Source organism: Carcharodon carcharias, chromosome 9 (assembly GCF_017639515.1).
Source record: "Carcharodon carcharias isolate sCarCar2 chromosome 9, sCarCar2.pri, whole genome shotgun sequence".
NCBI lineage: Eukaryota > Metazoa > Chordata > Chondrichthyes > Lamniformes > Lamnidae > Carcharodon > Carcharodon carcharias.
In genome coordinates, this window is record NC_054475.1 from 16476628 (window position 1) to 16502968 (window position 26341).

At 44.1% G+C, this 26341-nt stretch overlaps 1 protein-coding gene across 1 annotated transcript; it reads right to left on the minus strand.

Moving 5' to 3' along the window:
* Positions 1-7423: 7423 nt before the first annotated feature.
* Positions 7424-24916, minus strand: LOC121282332 (cytochrome b561 domain-containing protein 1). The gene is made up of 3 exons (XM_041196025.1): positions 24682-24916; positions 22169-22206; positions 7424-14226 (listed from the first exon to the last, which is right to left on the minus strand). Exons 1-3 carry the CDS (start codon positions 24848-24850, stop codon positions 13723-13725), a joined length of 711 nt encoding a protein of 236 aa, XP_041051959.1. The 5' UTR covers positions 24851-24916; the 3' UTR covers positions 7424-13722.
* Positions 24917-26341: the final 1425 nt, after the last annotated feature.

Consider the following 26341-nt stretch of genomic DNA (forward strand, 5'->3'; position numbering starts at 1 on the left):
CTGGTCAGGATGCAATGTATTCTCGTCTTCGCTTTCAGTCTGGATGGATTGCAGAGCTTGCTGCCTGACCTAGAATGGAGGTAAACTCCGTCCATATCTGGAGTGAAGGCAAGGTTCAGGAGCATGGAGATGAGGATACCAAACAAGCGGGAGCTAGTTCACAGACCTCTTTCACTCCATTCTTCACCCTGAAAATGTCAGAATTAGCCGCCGTCAAACTGTACGGTACAGTGCATGTTGTCCTCTCGAAGGCAAAGTTCCCAAGTTTGTCGGTACTCATCAAACAGAGGCGACACAGGATGGAAGACAGATGTATATCCAGGGATTTTCTGTATGGCAAGGTAAAGGGAGCCAGATGATCAGCATGATGCCCAAAGCACCACTTCAAGGATGCTTGTAAGCGTAACATGAAGGCCCTAAACATTGATTCTCACATCAAGGAGACACTAGCTGACAACAGAGGAAAATGGCGACATCGCCTGCGTGTGCCACCATGACGAACAGTGGCTACCACGGCTTGGCAACTGGCTCCAACAACCCACAACAACACCTGATAACCACTTTCACTGCAGCTCTTGTGGCAGAACCTGCCTCTCATGGATTGGCCTCTTCAGCCATCAGCAAACGTGCACCATATGACGCTACCTTATCGCAATGGATATGATTTGTTGCACGTCCATCATCTTAAACAGATGGAAGGATGCTGACAAAACCCCATTCAAGAGTTTTGGAAATAACTTACTATGGAAGGACATTGAAGCAGGCGGTATAAATGCTTTTGAGGCGATTGGACATCGTTCTGAAGAGGAGATTGAGGGACAGAGGGAGAAGGTGGGGCTAAGGATAAGGTGTAAAGCTTGACAGATGGGGTTTAGTGACATGGGGAGAAGGAGATTGGATGAGGTTGATTTAAGAAAGAGTGGCAGCCTTGTTGTGCCTAATGACTTGTTCTGTCTCCTAAAAATGCTTCTATTGTTGAGACAAGGCTATAAAGAAAATCAAAAAGAACTGCCAACACAGGATGTGTCTATAGACAGTTAATACAGTTCATTAATATCCCTGCAATTAAAGGTAAATGTCAGGAGAAAGCCACAAGCTGTAACCAGCAAAAGTATCCATGTCTAAGAACTGGCACTGACTGATCAACGATGAAATTCAACTGATGACAAGAGCAAAACCTTCAGAGAAATGGGTTGTTGCAATCCAATGTTTATCATTTCAGAGCAATGCAGTAATGATTCTCTTTGATCAGTAATCACATTTGTCTCTCCTGGAAGGAAGGAGTTTTGCACTGACCCAGTTCTAGCTAATTTCACATCCAGCAAGAATCTCCTAGTCACACTGGGATAAACATGAAGCCTGACAGATGTTTGTTGGCTGCAAATATACTCACTTCAGAGTGAGGATAGGGTCCTGGGCTTTATGCTTTGTTTTTCACCCAAATTACAAATGTTTTTAAATGTTATTTTCTCATGTGTATCATACTCCCTTTCCTAGGGTCAGATCCCACATTGTCTGTTATCAGGCTGCAAAGTGACCTTCTACAATGTCACCTCTACCAAATTACCAGTTGTACTCAGACATGTGCTGAGGGTTCCATTCTATATTTCGCTAGTTGTCTCTCCTCCTGCCCTGAAGGTGTTAATTCCTGCCAAGAAAAAGCTCATTAGATTCCAAGTACCACCCAATATTTGCCCTTATACATGTCAGCTGGAAAAATTGGCCAAAGCTGATCAACAGGTTCGAAAAAAACAACGGACAACTTGAAAATGTCCCTTGAATGTGGGCCTACAATGTACAAGATCAGGTTGTTACACAGAAAGTGCAGAGGGATATGGTCTTATTGTAGCTTAAACTGAAGCTCAACATTTCAGTACTGGTTTTGCAGGAAAAGGACACAGCAGAGGCAAATTTACAAAAATTCTTTTAAAAAAAAAGCATGAAAAGGCTTGCATAATTATATTGCCATTTACAACCTCAAGACATTCCAAAGCACACCACTGTTAATAAATTGTACTTACTGTTACAATGTAGGAAAATGTGGCAGCCAACTTGTGCACAGTAAGGTCCCACAAACTGAATGAGATAAAATGACCAGATAATCTGTTATTTGTCAACGGATAAATGTTAAGCAGCACATCAGAATTCCCGCACGCTCTGTGAATAGTGTCGCTTGATCTTTTACATCCACCTGAAGAGGCAGGTTTAACATCTCACCCAGCACCTCCATTGTAAACCTCCTTTTATAATCTCATCTGAAAGATGGCACCTTAAAGTGCTGTGCTCCCTGGGTATTAGACTGTGCTCAAGACTCTGGAGTGGGGCTTGAACCCATAACCTTTTGCCTCAGATGTGAGGCATTATCACTGGAACAAGGCTAATATTAAATAGAATTGAAATTGCAAATTTATTCTCTAAGAGGGTCTGAGGGTACATTTTTGATACATTAATTGGTGCATTCTCCAGCATTTTGGAGCATTTCTGCCTAATCAAATCAAAACAAATATACCCTGTGAGAGGGAGTCAGATATTAATCACCAATTTTTAGACCTTGTCTCACCAAGGAGAGAGGAATAATATGTTAAAACAGTTAAATAGAAAGACTTGGAAAAGATAAGCAGATGGACTTTGGTGTATGTACACATATGCTTAAATGTGACATAGCAAGTTGATAAGGTGTTTAAACAACAAATGGGTTAATTGGGTTTATAAATTGAGGCATAGAATGTGAAAGACATCATCCTAGAACTTCATAAATCATTGGTTAGGTCTCAGTTGGAGAGTTGTGAGCAATTCTGGGCAGCAAAGTTCAGAAAAGATGTTAAGGCCTTTGAAAGGCACCGAGGATGTTTATCAGAATATTACCAAGGCCAAGGGGGGTTTAGTTCTGAGGAGAGGTTGGAAAAGTTGGGACTGTTCTCCCTGGAATAGAGAAGATTAAGAGATGACCTCATAGAGGTTATAATGATGAAAGGTTTTGATAGATTAGATTGAGAAAAAGTATTCCCTCTGGCAAGTGGGTCAATAACCAAAGGATGTAGATTCAAAATCATTTGCAAAAGATCTAGAAGGGAGATGAGAATATTTTTCACTCCAATTTATTGGGATCCGGAATGCTCTACTTGAAAAGGAAGCTGACTCAATAAATAATTTGAAGAGGGACTTGGATAGGCACTTGAGGATGAGGAACTTACAGGGATGTAAGACGAAGCATGATTGCTCTTTCAAAGAACCAGCACAGGCATGATGGCTGAATGGCCTCCTTCTGGTCTGTAAGTTTTTATGGTAAACATGAGATCGCATGTGGCAAAGGGATATGGAGGGTCCACAGGCCATCAGAACCTTGAATGAGACATCGACAGCTCTGGACCAATAGTTTGAAAAACTGTCTATTCATGTAAAATGAGGTGGTTTACCAAGGATGAGGGATCGTTCCAGTCCCAAGACAAGAAACCGCCAAACCAGGGTCACCTTACCCCTACAGCTCTAGCTCAGCAAATAACTCATTTTCTGGGTCAGATGATGTGGGGTCCAATCCTGCTCCAGAGTTGACTACATAATCCAAATCTGACACACACTGCAATTACTGACAGGAATGCTGCACTGTCAGAGGTGCCATCTCTCAGATGAGGAATTAAACTAAGGTCCCAACCTGTCCTCTCAGATGGCTGTAAAAGATGCAGTGGCACAATTCAAAGAGCAGGGAGATCTCCCGATAACCTAACCAATATTTATCTCTCAATCAACATCATAAGAAAGTGATTACCTTGTCATTATCACAATTGTTGTTTGTAGGAGAACGCCATATTCTTTGTTACCATGGTAATGCAGCGACTGCAATTCAAAAAGTACATCATTGGCTGTGAAGCAATTTGGGTTAGCATGTGGTCACTAAAGATGCTTTAGAAATGGAGGTCTTTGTTTTACCTAGCCAGCATTATACTTGCCCTCAGAATGCTTAGTGTTGGCCATTCCCACTGAAAAAGAGGGCCTTTCAATCTTTCGACCAGTCAGTACAGAAAAACATTTTCAAAACCAGTGTTCACTGATTTAAGGTAACAGCTGCAATTTTTATGCTAACTCGGTATTAATCTTTCAGCAACACCACTGCATGATTGAGACACCAGGTCCTGTCTTTATAGTAAATGATATTTAAGTCTTTTTGCAGTAGCAATGCTGTCAGATGGATTACTGACTCCCTGCATATTCTAATCATAACACCTGGGGCACTTCATGGGGAAGTTTAGTTTTTCTAGCTGGCACCATCTGTACTTTCATAAGTTTATGGAGAAATTACTCAATAAAAAGCTCTTTAAATCGGAGTAAGGGTCATTGTCCTGAAATTTCAACTCTTTTCAGCTTCACAGATGCTGCCAGTAATGAGTGAGTGATGTGTTTTCTTCTTGAAAGCTCACTGTCTGCTGATGCTTCAAGCTGAGCCATTTTCTTGGCAGATTAATGGCTTGCCAGTGCCTTCCACTCTCAGGGGCAGGTCAACGAGGCAGGTCCCACATCTACCTCAGCAGGAATCAAACCCATGTGTTGGTGTTATTCTGAATGACACACTGGCCATCAAGCCAACTGAGCTAACCTGTTCCCTATCCCCCAGGTTACCAGGCTTGCTGAATATTTCCAGCATCCGAAGTATTTTGCTTTTGGAGGGTGTATTACCTTCAACTTCTCTTAGGGTTACCAACGTTTTGCATCTTGGACAATGTTGGTTTGCAATGTCTCCTTCCCTGAAATAAAGCAAATGTTCCCAAAAAGCCCAGGTTTTCCATTAATTTGTATCACATGATGTGGGGTCCCTATTCCTCTGGCTGTAGTGATGGATACAGAATGGGTTCAGCAATAGTGGCTCATCCAAGGTGGAAACAGGGCCTAGTTTTGGAGTCCAGGACAGGAACCTGACCCCAGGAAAGATGGTACTTAAAAGATTTTTCTATGCATCATAAAATGGGCCGATGGATAATGCTTTTGGGGTAAAGAGTTTTTTTTGGGGGGGGAAGAGGATGAAAAAGGGGCTCACCATCCCACCCAGCCAACCTGTCACTAAAGCAGATATTCAGAGTCACATTTTGTAAAATGCATTTATATAGCATCTTTTATGACCAAAGCATTTTACAGCCAATAAATTTTGACCAGGATAGTGGGGAGAATTCTCCTGATTCTTCTTTGAAATATTGCCATGGAATCTTTTACATCCATCTGAAAGGGCAGTCAGGGCCTCAGTTTAACATTTCAACCAAAAGACAGCACTTCTGACAGTGCATCATTCCCTCAATATTGCACTGGCAAATCAGCCTTGATTTTTACACTCAAGTAACTTCACAACCAAGGCATGTGCCCAGGATATGTCCTTAAGTGATGTGAGCAATATCCATATGTTAATTGGGAGTCTTTTCCCTGACCCCATGAACATTGGCAGAATTGATGCACAGAACCTGTAACGTGACCCTTCAAATGTTGTCGGAAGCGAAATATTCAAAATAAAACACTTTTGTCTCTATTCAAACACCCAAAATATACTTTATTAAAATAACACATTTAAAAAGATGGTACAAAATACATGATCGCTTAATTCCCTTTATTAATAGCTTTAGTGCAATTTAATTTCAATGCACAATTATACAACACAAGCATAGATCTCACTATTCAACGGGTTAGAGTTGCAGTAACATGTAGCACAAAGTTTCATCAGAAACTAAACAGGCAATACAAAAAAATTTTCACACCACATCCAACACTTGCAGCTTGTAGCAAGTAGGACATAAGTCTAAGCTCACACTCCAGCTCATTACGAGGCAGTGCTGCGTATTTGGAGATTCTTCCTTTCAGGTGAGATATTAAATGGAGGGCCCCAACCACATGTCCATTGTGCGCAATGAGCAGTAGAGCCCCGTGGCACTGTCAGAACAGGGTCAGGAAGTCCTGCCTCATCCAACACTACCAAAAACACATTCACTTAGGCCCCAGAAACACATTCACTTAGGCCATTGGTCGCTCTCTGTTTGTAGGGCCTTGCTGTGCACAAAACCGACTGCCAGATTTGCCCCTGTGACAGCAGATGCACTTCAGTTTAATTCACTGTATGCAAAGCATTTTGAAACATGAGACGCATTAGATCTTTATACAATTCTTTTCTTTCAAATCGTACTTGGGAGTATAGCTGTAGTGGCAAGCCACATCAGAGTGCTGGATCTGAAAGAACAAATCCAGCTGCAGATCATACTCGATCCACAATGATGAGAGGTGTTACTGTGAGCATCACTTTTTTAAAAAAAAGATTTTCAACTTAAAATAGCAAAATAAATCCAGTTTGTGCACATGCATTTTATTTATTAACTTGCAAAGTACAAGTCTTGTAAACGTGACTGAAGGCTAAATGTTGTAATGATAGAACAGATTTTTCATTGAAGCCAAGATAGTGCAAAGAAAAAAGCAAGGCCCAGCTTATATTTCAATCACACACTGGATAAAAATAGTAGCATCAAGACTAAAGGAAAAAGTCAAGATGCAAGTGCAGCTTACTGTGGTGATGAAATAAAGCTTGGAGCAAGGGGAGGCCAATTGTCTCAGCCTTGGTTCAGTGGTTCTGCACACGAATCAGAAGATTTTGGGTTCAAGTCCCACTCAGAGACTTGAGCCCATAATCTAGACTGATGCAGTATTGAGAGAGTGCTGCTCTGTTGGAGGTGGTACCTTTCAGAGGAGATGTTTAACCAGGGCCCTATCTGCCTTTTCAGTGTTCCCATGAGCAATATTTGAGGAACAGAAAGGGAGTTCTCAACCAACATCATTAAAACTTATCAACTAGTCTTTATCTGATTACTGTTTGTGGAATCTTGTGCACAAATTGGCTGCCGGATTTCCCTACAGTACAAATGGCTATACTTAAAGTATTTCATTGGTTACAAAGCGCTTTGGGATATCCTGAGGTCGTAAAAGACGATGTAGAAATGACAAGCCCCACTTTTTAATCGGTCCGGGAAGCCCACACTTTCCAATCCACGCATGTTACCTCAATCATGCAATTCCCTCCAATCACTTCAGCTCTGGCCACACATATTAGGAGTCCGACAGCTCTGACAATATTTCTCAATTCCTTCTCTCAATAGCATAGATGCAGCTCCTTCTAATGACATCAACTGACTCAGGACCAACATCTCTGGCATTCTGTCATCCTTATGTAGAATTACATAGAACAATATATATAACCATTTAAAGGACTGACTATATTGTAGCCAAATTTGCTGATGATACGAAGATGGGTAGGAAAGCACGTTGTGAGAGGATACAAAGAATCTGCAAAGGGATATAGGGATATAGTTAAGAGAGCAGCCAAAAATTTGGCAGATGGAGTATAATGTGGGAAAACGTGAGGATGCCCACTTTGTCACGAAGAATAGAAAATCAGATTATTTTTTAAATGGGGAGAGACTGCAGAATGCTGCGGTATAGAGGGATCTGGGTGTCCTTGTACATGAATCACAAGAAGTTAGCACGAAGGTACAGCAAATAATTAGAAAGGCAAATGGATTTATTGCAAGGTGGATGGAGCAAACAAGTAGTGAAGTTTGCTACAACTGTGCAGGCCATTGGTGAGACTGCACCTGGAATACTGTATACAGTTTGGTCTCCTTACTTAAGGATATACTTACATTGGAAGCAGTTCGGAGGAGATTCACTAGGTTGATTCCTGGAAAATCTTATGAGGAAAGGTTGAAAATATTGGATCTATGCTCATTGGAGTTTAGAAGAATGAGAGGTGCTTTTATTGAAACGTAAAAGATTGAGGGGGTTTAATAGGGAAGATGCTCAGAAGATGTTTCCCCTTGCAGGGGAAATCTAGAACTGGGGATACAGTTGAAAAAATAAAGGCTCTCGCATTTAAGACAGAGATGAGGAGGAATTTCTCTTTCTCTCAGAAGGTTAGTCTTTGGAATTCTCTTCCACAGAGAACAGCAGAGGCTGGGTCACTGAATATATTCACGGCTAAATTAGGCAGATTTCTGATCAACAAGGGAGTCGCGAGTTCTGGGGACAGGCAAGGAAGTGGACCTAAGGTTATAACCAGATCAGCCAAGAACTTATTGAACCTTATTTCTTATAATCTAATGAGAATTTATAGGATGGCAACAGGCTATTCGACAAGCAAGTCTCTACTCCACATGAGCCTCCTCCCATCCTGCTTTATCTTGCCTATCAGTATATGGGTAGGGCTGGTAGGGGGTGAAGTGGGGGGGGGAGAAATTCTTTCAGCCTTGAGACTTGATAATTTAAAATTTAATTCAGCAATTGAATGGGCTACAAACTTTCTGCCAGGAGTTGCGCATTAAAAATAAAACATTTGGAATCTATAAACACACTGTGGCTGGTTCTAGTTCCAGATAACACTCCTATCACATTGCCCATGCTATGATCGTGGCAACAGAGAGAACAACAGTCTAAGCCTGGTCACATGATCAATGGTCAGCTGATGTTTTGATTCTCAATACAAAGGATTTATTGCATTCAAAGTGAACAGCCCTGCAGCAGACAAAAAATTAACAGGTCAGTGGATGCCATTTCCCATCATATTTGTCTCACACACTGCAGACATATGGATGCCAGAATAAAAACAGAAAATGCTGGAAATACTCGGCACGTCAAGCAGCATCTGTGAAGAGAAAGAGTTAATGTCTCAGGTCGATGATGTACCTTCATCAGGACAGAATCCTCAACCTGAAAAGTCAACTCTGTTTCTCTCCACAGATGCTGCCTGACCTGCTGAGTAGTTCCAGAATTTGCTACTTTTATTTCAATATTTCCAACATCTGCAGTGTTTTGCTTTTGTATATGGTGGATATGGTTCGTACAGTGGACCACTACTTGTGTTCATATTATTTCACAACAAAATCATTCTTTACTGCAGAGTGAGATATTTAAATGTGTTAGATATAACAGATGGCTAACCAAAGTGTTACAGTAGGTCTAGCTCAAATATTTTGCCATTCCCTTGCCCCGATCTTCTGCCTTCCTTTCCTAGCTCACTAATTTTCCTGAAAATAAAAACCTTCCGACTATTTCAAAAGTTTGAATCAAAAACTGATTTAAAATTGCATTAAGACCTGGAAAATCAAGATTGCTTAGGCTGGTAGTGTGCTAACAGCAGGGAGAGAGCCAAAAAAAGAGCTGCTGCTACAGATCTTAGTATGATATAAGAATCAGAGATAAAATCATTCTTTAAGAGAAAAGTATTATACATATCACAGTTTAAACAAGGTTCCCAGGTTTCTATTCTCTAACAAAACAGAGATAAAACTAATAGAAAAGGGGAAATTGCATTCTGTATTTTCCAAGGCTGCAGACTGCATGGTGATCATGACATTGCGAAGATTGCACCATCTATTCCCTGGTCACGACAAACACAAGAGATAATAAGTGTTATCGATCAATGGCACAAGGGTTAGAAGGAAAGCAGCTGAAAGGATTAAATTTAAAACACTCAATGGGAGTCTGACAGGGCTAAACAGAATTCGGCAAAATGGCTTTTGCTGATAGAATCAGCACAGTATATAATTCAAGAGTAAAGCTCACCCTGAGGCATGGTTTCCATTCACACTTGTGACTGAGGGGAGCTGGGTGACCACCTGTTCCCTATCCCAATTACAAAGCACACTTCAAAGCATTCAATTGAATGCCAAAACAGACCTAAGGGGCTGAATGGCCCACTCCTCCTCTTGGTATACAAAGAAAATGTAGCATTGAAATAATTTATAGGTAATTAACCCAAGTGTGGAGAATACAAATCAGCCAGTAGCACAATATAAAGTGTTCTCAATCCTTTCACATTTACAGTTACACCCTTAACAGTGCTGAATTCACTTAGCTACTTCCTCAAGGGCAACTAATGCTGGCAGTTCAGAGGTGATTCCTTGACAACTGTCCAGTTTACAAGTCATCACAAACTGTGAACCTGTTTTATTTTTAATACATAAAAACAATTATTGACTGTAAATTGGCATTCGATTTAAAAAATTAGGAATCATTTTCATCATACCTCTGCCCTAACAAAATTCAATCGACCTGAGTCTTGAATACTTGCACTGGATGTACCACCCACACCCCCTCTGACATGTCCCCCTAGCACCCAAGCTTTTTGGGGAAAAGTGTCGTGGATTTCCACCATCCTTTGTGGAAAAATGCCTCCTGATTTCACTCCTAATTGGCTTGGCATCACACATTAAGAAGGGACCTGGGTAGCAGTCTGTCCTATTGCCTCCAGGGTGCTGAAGCAAAATAGCTGCAAGTGCATAGCTCATATTTCTCAAAACTCCCACATCGAGGGTTCAGGTCAGGTGGGCTACTTGATCATAAATGACATCACAGTGGACCTTGATTCTGTTTTCACCTAACAAACACACACGTGCTCTCTCTGCAGGGACAAGGTATGGGAATCCTGGCCTGACTGTGGCTGCTTCAAATGATCACTGGAGCTGGGAATCAGGCTACTTAGCACAGAGCAGGGATTGAACCCAGTTGCCTCCCTGGTTTGTACGGCTCAACTATTCACTGAAGAGTGTTTAGAGGAATAAGCAGGTGGCTGGGAAAATGACAGGCTGGAAATTTAGAAAAAAAATTACAAATTGTTATCTTACAGGCATCTTGAAATAGAATAAGTCATACAAGCTGAGTGACTCACTAGATTTTGAGTTAGCAGTAAGCCCAGTGGGAGGGGAGTTTGAACTTTGCGTTAATATTCAAATCATACTTCTGCTCATATCAACTTGCAAATAGAGGTGCAGGTGAAAATGCTGGAACCATTTACAGTGCAACTGTATGCTACAACAGGGGTGAGAGGGGGGGAACATTTGGGGCCATTAGGATGAATGGATTAAAATGGGCTAAATGACCTTTCTCATTTGTAATTCTTGCCATTTTACGAACTGAACAGAAAGTGCACATTGCATAATCTAGCCTGACAAGCTGGTGGCCTATTGAAGAAGTGCTACATTGTCAGAGGTCACACAGCAATCAAAATGAACACATTTCAATTGCTTCACTAAAGACCCAGGCATTCAAACAGCACATTATAAAAATTGGTCTTTATGAGCCTAGTCTGCCTACAACCTCTTCTAACACAGATGCTTGTAATTGGGCCAGCTGGCTTTAAAATAAGGGGATGTGTGCAGTTATAGACTTTAATGTCCATTATGCATGCACATCACCCGCATTATTCACTGTGCTTAAGTACTGTTCCAATTTAAGGGAAATAAAAGTTGAAAACAAGCTTTCTATCGTCACGAGAAACTACAGCGGGCTATTTATTTAAATACTGGCAGAGGTTACAGCTCAGGATGAGCCCTAACCCAAACATCTGCCTATTTCAAATGCCAACCAAACTATTGCAAATTTTTGGGTTGTGTTGCAAGGTTAAATTTAACCAGGATTATAAGGTCCCAGTGCAAGCACTAGCTGGACCAGTCATGTGACCTTTAGATCATAGGGTAAGGATGACGGGGGACAGAGCAAACAAACATTCTGACAACGGGTTAGCTGCCGAGAGTGAAAGATCAGTCCCACGGGCGACCAAATATCTGATCTATTTCAGTGTCCATTCTCTGCACGTTATTTTTAAGCAGCTGTGATTTTTGTAGCATCCCTGTTATTCAGAAAGTGAAAAGATCAGAAAGAGACTATACTGCAGTGAATTTTAAATTAACACAATGTAGGGGCAAAATGAGAGACAGTGATAGTTCTGTAAAGCCTCCTGGAAGTAATATTTCAGTTCTATTTAAAATACTGTGAAACAACAACCTCTAGTGCCAGGAAACTGATACTGCAACAGAATGAAGCTGCCTCTCAGGTTAAAAGATCTTCAAACTACAGGAAAATAAAATGGACATGATCCTGTCACGCTGGTTAATTCAGGCTCTACCTCCAACCCTGCTCAACGTGAAATTACTGAGCTACCTACAATAGAAGACCAAAATTCAACTCCAGTGCAACCCATTTGAAGCCAGGTTAGAGTTTAGATGTCAATTTTGCTTTACATACAGCAACATTGCAATCTTTGGGACCAGTTTAACATTTGAAGCTAAATACAAAAACATTAAAGTAGCAAAGTACAAAATAAAATCATTTGTATAGTGACTGGCAGAAAATTCCTGGTGATCTGGGACGTTCACCACAGAGTTTAACTTTCATGAATATTTTGGTCATTAACAAGGTAAAATGGGGGAAAAATGGGAATATGATTCTACCTGCGCACAGAGTGGCAAGCACACTTAAGCGACCCAAATCAAGGGTCTTCACCATACAAATAAGCTTAGTACTATGGAGGCTCAGGTCTTTGACTTTTCAACCCAACCCCCAAAAAGTACTCCTTCCCAAACAATTGCAGCATTTCCACTTTCCAGGCTAGCTAAGCACATGGGAATGAAATCAGGATCAACGCCTGCACTATGCTGAGCTTGTCGCATATCATAAATTGGGTCGAGACTGTCACCATGCTCCGCATTTAGGGTTCCCATAATGACATCAGTTTGCACCAGGAACAAACCTAACTCCAGCAGAAAGAGATATATATATTTATATATTCCAGAATTCATGGGCTGGAGCTGGAACATACTTGTAATACTGTACTTCAGCTGACAGACAGCAGCACCCAAAGGAACAGGAGCCGAACATTCAGTTAGATCATGGCTGATGATGCTTTCTGAGAATCTACCTGATTCTGGTGCTTAATTTTAAGTTTTTATTATTTTGCTTATTATAACAATGGGTCTTACTTTTAAAAAAAAAAATCCTGGAAGTTGAAATTTGAAAACAGTTCACACTGCAGAAGAGCAGCATGATAAGAGAGTATAAAAACCCTGGGCTGTCACACAGTGACAGATCAAAGGTCTTATTCATTACCTAAGGATGCAGAGAAACCAAAACAAAATCCCAGTGCCATTTAGCTTGCAATAACTTAAAAAATGATTTTAGATACACCTTTGCTTACCTAGCCCCCACCCTCAGAGTAATAAAACCAATCTGATTATAGTCAAAGTATTTTCAATTGCACTGTTAACAGTTATACAAATATATAAAAATAAATCTGCAGAAGATATGTTGCTCCAATTTACGATTTTAAATAATATCGAATTTAAAATAATATTTTCTCCACTTAGACAGCCGGTGCATTGTGACAAACTGAGGGATCAGTTGACCATGGATTCCCCCTGCCTCTGCCCTGCCAGGGAGCATGAGGGATAGGCAGGAATTCACAATTCACATCTTGTGACATTGCACCAAAAGTGTCAATGAATTGCTCCATAACACTGTCCAGAAACATCAAGCATATAGTTACCCTCTTAATTCACAGCAGCATTTCACACAAGGGCGCACATTTACATCCATCTTATCCACATTATTTAAAATCAATCGTGCCCATTAGAAATTTTACTTGCAATTATTGGAGCCTGCAGCGAGCAGGAACAGGGCAATTTGCCACATTCTGTGCTGCTTCGAGCCCCTGTTACTGACCAGTTTTGAAATTAATGGTGAAAAAAGAACAAGAAGTACGAAAGGTTTTTTAAAGCTTTTGTTCAAAGGAGAAAGCTATTTGCCCAGACTAATCAATCGCTGAGTACTCTGCCAGCTCGATATCAGATTTCGGGCTCATCCTTACTTGACATATTAGAGAGATGTTGCACAAACAGCCCATGGCAATTATTGATGGTCAACATTGACACACTAAATCTCTATTTTCTTCTTGGAGAGGTAACCATTGTTGATTTGATTCATGATGACGAGAGCTGGAATTAGCGGAACAATTAAGAAAAAGTACCACAGAACTCCGTTAACCTGGGCTTTGAACCAATCCGAGCACAGGCCCAGCTCCACAGTAGCGGTGGCCATCAGGTAAGCCAGCAGACCGCATGTGGCGTGATAAAGGCGCAGCCTGGCCACTGAGTAGGTGTTAATTAACTTTGGAAACAGGAGGCAGAGACCACACAGCAGCTGGCCACATACTGCGATCACAGTCCCTACCCCAAGGATGCTGTGCCACGAGGTGAAGTGCGGGGACTCAGAGATGTTCTTGCTGGAGACGATGAATACAAGACCAATGGAGCCAAAGATGGTGGCGAAGACCTGCATCATCCAGTGAATTCGTACCTTGGCTTTAATTGAACAAAAGAAGAAGGGTGAACTGTCCAGTGAGAAGGTCAGAATGGCTTCTGTCATACAGAAACAAACCTGGAAAACAAAACAGACACATTCATCAATGCAATTCAACTTCAACCCTACCCTGGAGTCAGGTGGCTATAGATTCAGACTGACACACCATTGTTGTAATTCTTATGCCTTGAGCATCTCTGATTTTCATCAGTGCACTACTGGCAGCTGTGTCTTCAGCTGCCTGGGCCCCAAATTCTGGAATTCACTTCCCAAACCCCTCTAACCCTCCTCAAAGTCACCTTTAAACCTACATTTGGCCTAGTTTCTGGTCACCTGTCCTAAAACCTCACATACCTTGGTGCCAAATTCAGATTGATAACAGTTCTGAGAAGTGCTTCAGGATGCTTCACTATGTTAAAAGTACCATATAAACTCAAGCTCTTGTGTTAACATAGGCACTATCCTTAGGCATTAAAGATCCAATGGCATTAACTGAAGAGCAGGCCAGCATTTGGTCCAACATTCCCCCCTTAACCAACACCACGAAAATAAACGAGCAGTACAGTTTGTTCAACCTAGATGCAGCTAATCACAGTACAACAGCCATCACACGTCTCAGTACTATACCTCGGAAATGTTTCAAATGCTTCATTACATATTAAAAGCTTTCAGGTGAGATGAGGCAATAAATAAATGCAAATCTTTAAAGAAAGTTTCCCTAAAAAAAAAATACATATCACTAAAGCAATTCTGAACCAGCTCCCTTCTCCCCATATGGATCACACTGAACTGAAAATGGTTTCTAAAGGTTATGGGAAAAACTGGGACAGAGCATAAACACCGACATGGAGCAGCTGGGCCCATTAGCACTTCCAACCCTCTGGTGCTTTGGACAAGTGGTCATTCATCATGTGCCACTCTACATAAATGAATATCAACTGTGGGCCATCACTGGCAAAGACTAATCCTGTGCTTAACAGGTATCCACAAATTGCAGGAATTTGAGCAGGAATCACTTACAGCGACCAGCAGTGGGAAAACCTGATTGCTTTCCCTTCACTACCCTAGGATCAGAGGCACATGGAGCAGAATTTTTCCCTTGGCGAGCAGGCTCGGCGGGGTCAGTTGGTAAGCCGACCACTGCCCACGATTGGCACTGCACCCTGATTTCAGGCTGGCGGGCGTGAAAGCCTGTGTGGGGGCGGGGGAAGGAGGGCGAGCGGTCCAAACATGAACTTCACTAACTCACGCGCGCGAGCGAGTGCTGCATAATCTCCCTGAGGCATGGAGCTGCCTCAGGAGGATGAGGAGATATAAAAAAATAAAGAAAACAAAAATGTAATAAAACATGTCCCCTCATGTGACTGTCACATGAGCAGGGATATGTTTTTAATGAAAAATTAAAACTTTTATTTTATTTGCTTTTGGAAACCTCATCCCACCAGTGGCCTTTTCATTGTCAGCGGGTGTGCTGCCAGCTCCGGCGTGCGCCCACCGACCGAACTATTGCGCGACTGTGGTTTGATGCTGGCACGCTCAGCCGACGTCAACGCGCATTTCACACACGAGCGGGTGGGGCGCGGGCCTGCCCGCCGAACAAAAATTTCTGCCCATGGTGTAGCTGTCAAATTGGATCAGATCGGCACTGAGTGACAATCAAAACTGGTCTTCTTTCACAGTCCACATAACAGACAGCAACGACCCAGCAAGGCAGCTATATACATACTGATTACTTCCATGTGCAGAAAGTACACAAATTACACAGCAGATGTTTTCTACTTGCCAGTAACAGCTACTCAGTGAGGAAGAGAATTTTAACAGCTTTGTTTTCACCACAGCAAACTTGCGCACTGCTTGCTACTGTAGCCTTTAGTAAACTGAAACACCAACACAGATTGAGTATTTCATTATCCAATCTTATGAAATAAATTGTTAAACTATAACAATTAACCACAGAGATAAAAACAAAAAAACTGCGGATGCTGGAAATCCAAAACAAAAACAGAATTACCTGGAAAAACTCAGCAGGTCTGGCAGCATTGGCGGAGAAGAAAAGAGTTGACGTTTCGAGTCTTCATGACCCTTCAACAGAACTTGAGTTCGAGTCCAAGAAAGAGTTGAAATATAAGCTGGTTTAAGGTGTGTGGGTGGGGCGGAGAGAGAGAGAGAGAGAGAGAGAGAAGTGGAGGGGGGGGAGGTGTGGTTGTAGGGACAAACAAGCAGTGATAGAAGCAGATCATTGTTGTTGACATCTTTTGATGATCTGCTTCTATCACTGCTTGTTTGTCCCTACAACCACACCCCCCCTCCACTTCTCTCTCTCTCTCTCCGCCCCCCCCCACACACCTTAAACCAGCTTATATTTCAACTCTTTCTTGGACTCGAACTCAAGTTCTGTCGAAGGGTCATGAGGACTCGAAACTTCAACTCTTTTCTTCTCCGCCGATGCTGCCAGACCTGCTGAGTTTTTCCAGGTAATTCTGTTTTTGTTTTATAACAATTAACGTTTCTTTCTCTGCTTGTTCTCAGCTCTTTTATGCTCTGGCGGAAGCCACAAGGTAACTACTTAACTCCCAAGGTGCCCTAGCAGTAGTAGTTTCTGCAATGATGCTTGTGTTCTGAATTTATGTTTGATGTCAACACAAGAGTGCACTGGTAGGACTGGTGTTGCCGCGCCACTTCAGAAGCTTCATAAACTAGGGTTAGCGCATTTGTGATCTTCAGCAAACTGCATTCATGATTTCACAACTCCCCAGAATCCCAGATAAATGGCAACAGGAGCATGTTTCTCTTTGGATGGAGGGAACCTCTTTGGAAAAGTGTTCTGTACCTACACAGGTACCACCAATGCCCTGAAGGGGAGCCAGGGAAGCGCAGCTGACAACAGACATATGCTTCTCCAAGGTGTGAAAGACCCAACTTTCAGGGTGTCATAAATCCATGAAAATGCAGGTCTATCAAACTGATGTATGATTAAGTCTGCGCAGTCCAGTTAAGGCGAAAGCAGGGAGCTGTTTGTATGCACTTGAGGTGCCCATACTATAGTGAAGTTCACACATACCTAGAGATGAGCATTCAATGGCAAATGCAAAACATGGTATACAGAAGTCACTCTCCCAAGAAACCAAGACAAAAATAGCCCATTACAGCTGCTTTTAAGAGTGTGTCAGATTCATACCAACACTGCTGTCTTACAATGAACATCTTCCACACAATTAGTTGCCACTCAGAGGGACATATGTGAGAAATAACTGAGGTGGCTTTCTTTTGGGGGAAAAAACAGCGTCACTGAATCCAAGTTAGATTTGAGATTTAAAAAGGTTGGGCACAGCTGTTCTTGTGGAATTGGTATAGGAACCTCAGCATTCACATAGTTAAAAGCAGTTTACATGCACGCCAAGGAAATGTTTTAAAGCACTCCAGGCAATTAATTTCCCTGAGCAGAGATAAGAACATAAGAAATAGGAGCATATGGCTCCTTCAGCCTGCTCCACCATTCAATGTGATCAAGGCTGATCTCCTATCTCAACTCCACTTTTCTGCCTGCTCCCCATATCCCTTGATTCCGAGACACCAAAAATCTGCCTATCGCAGGCTTAAATGTACTCAATAATGGATTATCCACAAAAATATGGGGTAGACAATTCCAAAGATTCGAGTGAAGAAATTTCTTATTCTAGTGCTAAATGATTGTCTCCTTATCTTAAAACTCTCCCCATGTTTGAGATTCTTCAATCAGGAGGAACAACCTCTACCCTATTAAGCTCCTTCAGAATCTTGTATGCTTCAATGGTATCACCTCTCATTCCCTTAAACGCCACATAGTACAGGCCCAATTTACTCAGTCTCTCATCCAGAAACCAACCTTTGCCGTACTGCCTCCAATACAAGTATATCCTTCCTTAGACATGGGGACCAAAACTGCAAACAACACTCCAGGTGTGGTCTCAACAACGTCCCTTACAATTGTAGCAAGATTTCCTTGTTCTGGCGCTCCAACCTCCTTGCAATAAAGGATGGGGAAACTGAACCAAAGTCATCCATCCACCCCCTCCCAAACTCCGGAGGGTAAATTCACTCATTCCTGACTTTCTCCCATGATCCGAATCGAAGAAGAGCTGTTTGTTGGACTGTTGGTATCATAATTGCCAGTGTCATCACACTGTTCCTCAATGCCAAGCTTCATTTTAAATTAGTCCATCTCTTGCAGTGTTGCACATGCAGAACAATAACTTGCATTTATATTATGTCTTTAATGTGGTTACATAGTCCCAATACACTTCACAGAAGCTTTTGAAACACACTTTGACATTGAGTCACACATTAGGAAAGCTTGATCAAAGGGGTAGGTTTTAAGGAACATCTTAAAGGAGGAAAGGTAGAAAGCAAGAGGGTAGCCAGGGAAAGGATAGGCCCACTCAGGGACAGAGGTAGGAATCTGTGTGTGGAGCCAGAAGAAATGGGAGAGACAATAAATGAGTACTTTTCATCAGTATTCACCAAAAGAGAAGGAATTAGCGGTCGATTTGTCTAGGGAAGAGTGTGTAGATAGCCTGGATCATGTTGAGATCAAAAAAGGAGGTGCAGGCATCTTGAATATTAAGGTGGATAAGTCCCCAGGACCAGATGGGATCTACCCCAGCTTACTGAGGGAGGCAAGGGAGGAGATTGCTGGGGTCTTGACAGAAATCTTTGTATCCTCACTGGCTACTGGTGAGGTCCCATAGTACTGGAGAATAGCCATTGTTGTTCCATTGTTTAAGAAGGGTAGCAGGGATAATCCAGGAAATTACAGGCCAGTGAACCTTAGGTCAGTGGTAAGGAAATTATTGGAGAAGATTCTTCGTGACAGAATTTACTACCATTTGGAAGCCAATGGGTGTATTAGTGAGAGGCAGCATGGTTCTGTGAAGGAGAGGTCGTGTCTCACTAACTTGAATTTTTCGAGGAAGTGACAAAGATGATCGATGATGGAAGGGCAGTGGATGTTATCTACATGGATTTCAGTAAGGCCTTTGACAAGGTCCCTCATGGCAGACTGGTACAGAAGGTAAAGTCGCACGGGATCAGAGGTGAGCTGGCAAGATGGATACAGAATTGGCTTGGTCATAGACGAGAGGGTAGCAGTGGGAGGGTGCTTTTCTGAATGGAGAGCTGTGACTAGTGGAGTTCCACAGGTATCAGTGCTGGGACCTTTGCTGTTTGTGGTATATGTAAATGATTTGGAGGAAAATGTAACTGGGCTAATTAGTAAGTTTGCAGATGACACTAAGGTTGGAGGAGTTGCAGATAGCGAAGAGGATTGTTAAAGGATACAACGGGATATAGATCGGTTGGAGACTTGGGCGGAGAAATGGCAGATGGAGTTTAATCCGGACAAATGCGAGGTAATGCATGTTGGAAGATCTAATACAGGCAGGAATTATACAGTAAATGGCAGAACCCTTAAGTGCATCGACGGGCAGAGGGATCTGGGTGTACAGGTCCACAGGTCACTGAAAGTGGCAATGCAGGTGGATAAGGTAGTCAGGAAGGCATATGGCAGGGGTATTAAGTATAAAAGCTGGGAAGTCATGCTGCAGCTGTATAGAACCTTGGTTAGGCCACACTTGGAATATTGCATGCAATTCTGGTCACATTACTAGAAGGATATGGAGGCATTGGAGAGGGTGCAGAGGAGGTTTACCAGGATGCTGCCTGGTCTGGAGGTTATTAGCTATGAGGAAAGGTTGGAGAAACTTGGATTGTTCTCACTAGAGCGACGGAGATTGAGGAACGACTTGATAGAAGTTTACGAAATTATGAGTGGCGTGGACAGAGTAGTCAGAAGCTTTTTCCCAGGGTGGAAGAGTCAATTACTAGGGGACATAGATTTAAGGTGAGAGGAGAAAACTTTAGAGGAGATGTGCGGGGCAAGTTTTTTTACACAGAGGGTAGTGAGGGTCTGGGATTCACTGCCAGAGGAGGTGGTGGAAGTAGGTACGATAGTGGTGTTTAAGAGGCAGCTTGACAAATACATGAATAGGATGGGAATAGAGGGATACTGACCTCGGAAGTGCAAAATGTTTTAGTTTGACAGGTGATATGATCAGCGCAGGCTAGCCTGTGCTGTACTTTTCTTTGTAAAGCTGGAGGCGCAATTTCATGTTCAGCATTCCGTAGAAACTGCTCCCTTGGGGGCACCCTGGTCCACTCCACCATCGACCCCAACTCTTCATCCCTTCCCACAGCATCGCAGAAGGTGCGACACCTGCCCCTTCACCTGCTACCGTCAAAGGCTCCAGACACTCCTTTCAGGTGAAGCAATGCTTCACTTGCACCTCCCTCAATTTAGTCTACTGCATTTGCTGCTCCCAAAGCGGTCTCCTCTACAGTGGGGAGACCAAACGCAGACTGGGCGACCGCTTTGTGGAACATATTCGCTCAGTCCGCAAGTATGACCCAGACCTTCCTGTTGCTTGACATTTCAACACACCACTCTGCTCTCATGCCCACATGTCTGCCCTTGGCCTGCTGCGATGTTCCTGTGAAGTCCAATGCAAGCTGGAGGAACAGCACCTCATCTTCCGATTAGGCACTTTACAGACTTCCGGACTTTAGTTCAACAACTTTAGACAATGAACTCTTTCCTCCATCTTTACCCCTTTTTAATCCAAAAACTTTTTAATTTTTATTTTATGTTTTTTATAATCCTTTTTCCCCAACACCGCCCCCCCACCCCCAACAGAGTTCTGAAGAAGGATCATACGGACTCGAAACATTAACTCCGTTTCTCTCTCCATAGATGCTGCTAGGCCTGCTGAGATTTTCCAGCATTTTCTGTTTTTGTTGTGGGCCATCTGTCACTTGTTTTTATGCTTTGCTTTCAGAGCACTGACCCTTGTTCTGCTGTTAACAATCTGCTATCTTACCTTTATGCCACTATCAGCACCTTCTTTAGTCTTTAACACTACCATTAACACTCCTTTTGTCCTGTGTCTGTGACATCTTTGTCCAATTTCTCCTGAGCTCCGTCCTATTTATTTATCTATCTATTGACCTTCTATTTTGTTCCACTCCTCTTATACAGTTATAAAATCCATCACATTTCTACTTCTCTTTAGCTCTGAAGAAGTCATATGGACTCGAAACATAAACTGTTTCTCTCTCTCCACAAATGCTGCCTGACCTGAGTTTTTCCAGCATTTTTTTAATTAAGTTTTCCAGCGTCCACAGTATTTTGCTTTTAGCTTGCCTTATAATACTAAAATATAAATTCTTACGCCTATATTTATAATGGAAACTACCCATCTAGAATTGTAATAACGAGGTTAAATCCTCCTAACGGTGACACTTTTCAGCACCTCCAGAGTTCAGCTAAGTGCAAGCAATTTATACAAACATTGTGCCATTGTGAAAGTGGTCATTGGAACTAATACTGTAACAGTTGGCATGAAGAGTGTGCAAACGGATGATTTTTGAAAAATCAAGTATTACTATAGCACTATTTTCCTTCACCAGATTGCTAGCTTCTTTCCCTATTGGGAGACACTTTGCTTCAATAACGCTGTGTTTTGCTTATTGAATGTACAGAATTCAGCAGTCCATTGTCTCATTTTAAAAGTCATTCAATGTCTCTTGAGCTTCACATCCTGCAGGCCTCAAACACTGCACTTCTGGCTTTCAAACCATAAATAAAATCAATCTGTACTTATTCCCTGGCTTGCTCAGTTTGAATTGAGTGCTTAGACTGGTCGTGCTGCCATTACCTCATCGCAAGATAAATCAGGACTGAAATCCAAACCCCAATATCTATGAAGCTACCAGCTCAGGATGGGGAAGAAATGAACGGGGACAGGGTTAAAGCTTCACAAAGTGATCGCAAGATTCTGAGGCACCTTTGCTGGAAAAAAAAGTCAGGAAACACTTGTGAAGGCTGCATGCAAAAGGAAACCACAGTACATTAACCAATATGTAGAATGTTCTCTTTTAAGTTATTTATACTTCAAACTGTTTTAACAATTTGAAACAGAACACTTACCGCGATAACCATGCAGGCTGGGTGCCAGGAGAAGCGACCTGAAAAGAGAAAATATTCAGATGGTGAACATTATGAGTATAGCACTGAGGCCAATCCAGAATAAAATACTTTTTGATGGTGCCATTTAAAGCACAGTTTGGGCACCACGCACTGCTCTGGGCTTTGATTAGCAGTCGATTCTGCTCTAGGCATTCTGACCAGCATTGGAAAAGGAAACAATTGGGGATTGAACCAGCCCAGGCTGACAGCAAGAATGGCCTCTTTATCTCCTTTAAACGTCCTGGAACCCAGTAGTTCCACCCATTAATGAATTAATGGGTGGAAATACTGGGGCTCTTTTTTGTTTTAATTCATTAGTGGGTGGAACTGGCAAGGCCCCATTTTAATGGCTTGAGAAGATGGTGGTGTTATCCCCTGTTGCCCACCCCCCCACCACCCCCCCCACCCCACCGCCTTGTAACCCCCTCTCCCCCCGACTGTTTCCCACTCTCTCCCCCCACGACGGTTTCCCCCCTCTCTCCCCCCACCACTATTCCCCCATGACAGTTTCCCTCTCTACCCAACCATTACCCCCCTCGCTACCCCCCCCCCCAAGTTATCTCCTCTCCTCCAGTTACCCCCATTACCTGTCCTCAACAGTTACTGCCCAGTTACCCCATCTCCTCAAGTTAAACTCCCAGTTACCACTCACCTCCCCAGTAATTCCCATTACCCTTTTCGCCAGTTGCCCCCCCAACTTCCCCAGTTACTGCCTGGTTACCCCATCTCCTCACCAGTTAGCCACCCCTTTCCTCCCCAGTTACCCCAACTCCTCCCCAGTTATCCCCCATTTCTTCCCTGTTACCTCCAATGACCCCCTCACGCCCTCTCCCCCAAATGACCCCCTCTCCTCCTCACGCCCTCTCCAACTATCCCCCTCATACCCCATTACCCCTTCACTCCCCCCAGTTCTCCCCCTCCCCATTAACCGCAACAGCCTCTCTCTGCCCCCACTTATCCCTCTCTCCATTACCCCCTCTTCCCCCATCGACACCTACCCCCACCAATCCTTTCTCTCCCCCGGCCCCCACTTCTTTCACCCCTCCGCCCCCCCCCCCCCCCCCCCCCCCCACCACCGTTCCTCTCTTTCTCCCCAGTTACTGCCTGGTTACCCCATCTCCTCACCAGTTAGCACCCGCGCCCCCAGTTACCCCAACTCCTCCCCAATTACCCCCAGTCGTCTCCTCCATTGCCCCCTCTGTCCCCCAGTTAAGTCCCTCTCTCCCCATTACCCCTTTCCCCATTACCCCCTCCCCCCACCAATCGCTTCTTCCTGCCAGTTATCTCCTTCCCCAAGTTTACCCCATTAATCCCTCTCCACCGTTACTCTATTACTCCATTAATCCCTCTCCACCCGTTATTCTATTACTCCGTCACTCCCTTTCCCCCAGATGCCCATTACCCCCTCTCCTCCCCAGATGCCCCACTGCTCCCTAGTTGCCCCCATCAGCCCCTCACCACCAAAGTTGCCCCCATCAGCCCCTCACCACCAAAGTTGCCCCCATCAGCCCCTCACCACCAAAGTTGCCCCCATCAGCCCCTCACCACCAAAGTTGCCCCCATCAGCCCCTCACCACCAAAGTTGCCCCCATCAGCCCCTCACCACCAAAGTTGCCCCCATCAGCCCCTCACCACCAAAGTTGCCCCCATCAGCCCCTCACCACCAAAGTTGCCCCCATCAGCCCCTCACCACCAAAGTTGCCCCCATCAGCCCCTCACCACCAAAGTTGCCCCCATCAGCCCCTCACCACCAAAGTTGCCCCCATCAGCCCCTCACCACCAAAGTTGCCCCCATCAGCCCCTCACCACCAAAGTTGCCCCCATCAGCCCCTCACCACCAAAGTTGCCCCCATCAGCCCCTCACCACCAAAGTTGCCCCCATCAGCCCCTCACCACCAAAGTTGCCCCCATCAGCCCCTCACCACCAAAGTTGCCCCCATCAGCCCCTCACCACCAAAGTTGCCCCCATCAGCCCCTCACCACCAAAGTTGCCCCCATCAGCCCCTCACCACCAAAGTTGCCCCCATCAGCCCCTCACCACCAAAGTTGCCCCCATCAGCCCCTCACCACCAAAGTTGCCCCCATCAGCCCCTCACCACCAAAGTTGCCCCCATCAGCCCCTCACCACCAAAGTTGCCCCCATCAGCCCCTCACCACCAAAGCTGCCCCATCAGCCCCTGGTTACCTCATTACTCCCTCTCCCACCCCCCAGTTACCCCCTCTCCCCCCGTTACCCCCTCTCCCCCCGTTACCCCCTCTCCCACCCCCCAGGTACCCCCTCTCCCACCCCCCAGGTACCCCCTCTCCCACCCCCCCAGTTACCCCCTCTCCCACCCCCAGTTACCCCCTCTCCCCCAGATGGCCTCCAGTTACCCCCTCTCCCCCAGATACCCCCTCTCCACCCCCAGTTACCCCACCCCCGATACCCCCTTTGCCCCAGTTGCCCTCTCTCTCTCCCTCCCCGGGGTACTCACTGGTCCCCAGCCGGCTCAGTGTCCCCATGTAGGCGCTCAGTGCCACCGCGCTCACATGGGCCGCCACCCCGGCCGCCTTCCTCAGGAAGGGGAAGAGGCCGCAGCCCCGCGGGCGGCTCGGCTCAGCCCAACCGCCCAAGGGCTCGGGCAGCCGCTGGGGGCTCCGCATGCCGGCTCCAGACTCGAGGCTCCGGCTCTCTCCCACCAGCCGCTCCCGAAGCCCGAAGCTCGAGGCCCAGCCTCACATCCGGGGCGGGAGCGGCCCTGATTGACAGGAGCATCAGCCAATCGGAATGGGCCACAGGTGAAGAGGCTCCAGGTACCTTAACAACAACAACAACAACTTGCCCCGCTGGCACTTTTATTTCTCTTAAACTCCTAAGTCTCCCGCCCTCCACAAACCCCCCTCCCTGCATCTTCACTTAATTACCATCAACAACTTGTAACTCTTTTTGAGTTAAAACAATTAAACTAAATTAACAAAATTAGAATAAATCAAGCACAGCCCCTAAGTCAGGTCAGCTGAAAAAACTAAGGACAAAGTTTAAAGGAAACTTACAAACTTTAAACCAAAATGTGATTAAAGGGGTCAATAAAACACCCCAGTCCCCGTGATGCCCACCGAGCACGGAAGGCCTCAATAGTGCTGGCAGATACCACGTGCTCCCTCTTTAGGGAATCAACAACTTGTATTTATACAGCGCCTGATAAACTATTAATTATATTAATCTCCTTCTTGGGCTGTCCCTCGGGATCGAGGATGACTTGTTTCCCCACTAAAAATGCGTTCTCAGGTGACTGAAGAGACCAATGCATGAACTATAGTCTCCAAGTAGACCGCTTGTTTCGGGAATCTTGTGTCAGGCAAGTGGAGCTGATCGAGCGTGGTCAATGCTTCAAAGCTGGGGATGTTGGCCTGAGTGAGTCCATCCTCTGCTAGTTATATTCTCATTAACACCTAAAAGAAATGCTTCTCCCCAATAGCACATCTGCATTCTATTTACAATAAAATTGATTAGCTGCCAAATGTAGAACTAGGGGTCACTGTTTAAAACTAAGGGGTCGTTCAATAAAATTATATTAATATTAAATGAATTACCAGGGCATAGGGTTAAGGTGATTGGTATAAGGATTAGAGGGAACATGAGAAAAAACTTTTTCACCCAAAGGGTAGTGGGCCTCTGGAATTCACTGCCTAAATTGGTGTTTGAGACTTAAACACTCAACTCATTTAAAAGGTACCTAGATATGCACCTGAAGCGATATAACCTACAAAGCCGTGGACCAGGGGCTGGAAAGTGGGATTAAAAATAAACGGCTAGTTTCTTTTTACCTCTTGTTTTTGCTAAAGCAGACATGATGGGCTGAATGGCGTCTTTCTGCACCATAGCTTTTCTATGGTAAACCATCCCAAGGAGCTTCACAGACTTGTAACTCAGCCAGAATTTGACTCCGAGCCACTTAAGGATATATTAGGACAGATACCAAAAGCTTAGTCAAAGAGGTGGGTTTTAAGGAGTACCTTAAAGGAGAGAGAGTGTGAAGGTTTTGGGAGGGAATTCCAGAGCTTGGGGCCCAGGCAGTTGAAGGCACGGCCACCAATGGTTTTTTAAAATTCTTTCATGGGATGTGAGTGTGGCTGGCAAGACCAGCATTTTTT

What these genes read in the sequence shown, in the direction of transcription:
- LOC121282332 (XM_041196025.1), bottom strand. Translation starts at nt 24,850, where the DNA reads ATGCGGAGCCCCCAGCGGCTGCCCGAGCCCTTGGGCGGTTGGGCTGAG. An exon ending in ACTGAGCCGGCTGGGGACCA is followed by an intron (nt 22,207 to 24,681) that starts GTGAGTACCCCG and finishes TTCTCTTTTCAG; the next exon opens with GTCGCTTCTCCTGGCACCCA. An exon ending in CAGCCTGCATGGTTATCGCG is followed by an intron (nt 14,227 to 22,168) that starts GTAAGTGTTCTG and finishes TTTGTTTTCCAG; the next exon opens with GTTTGTTTCTGTATGACAGA.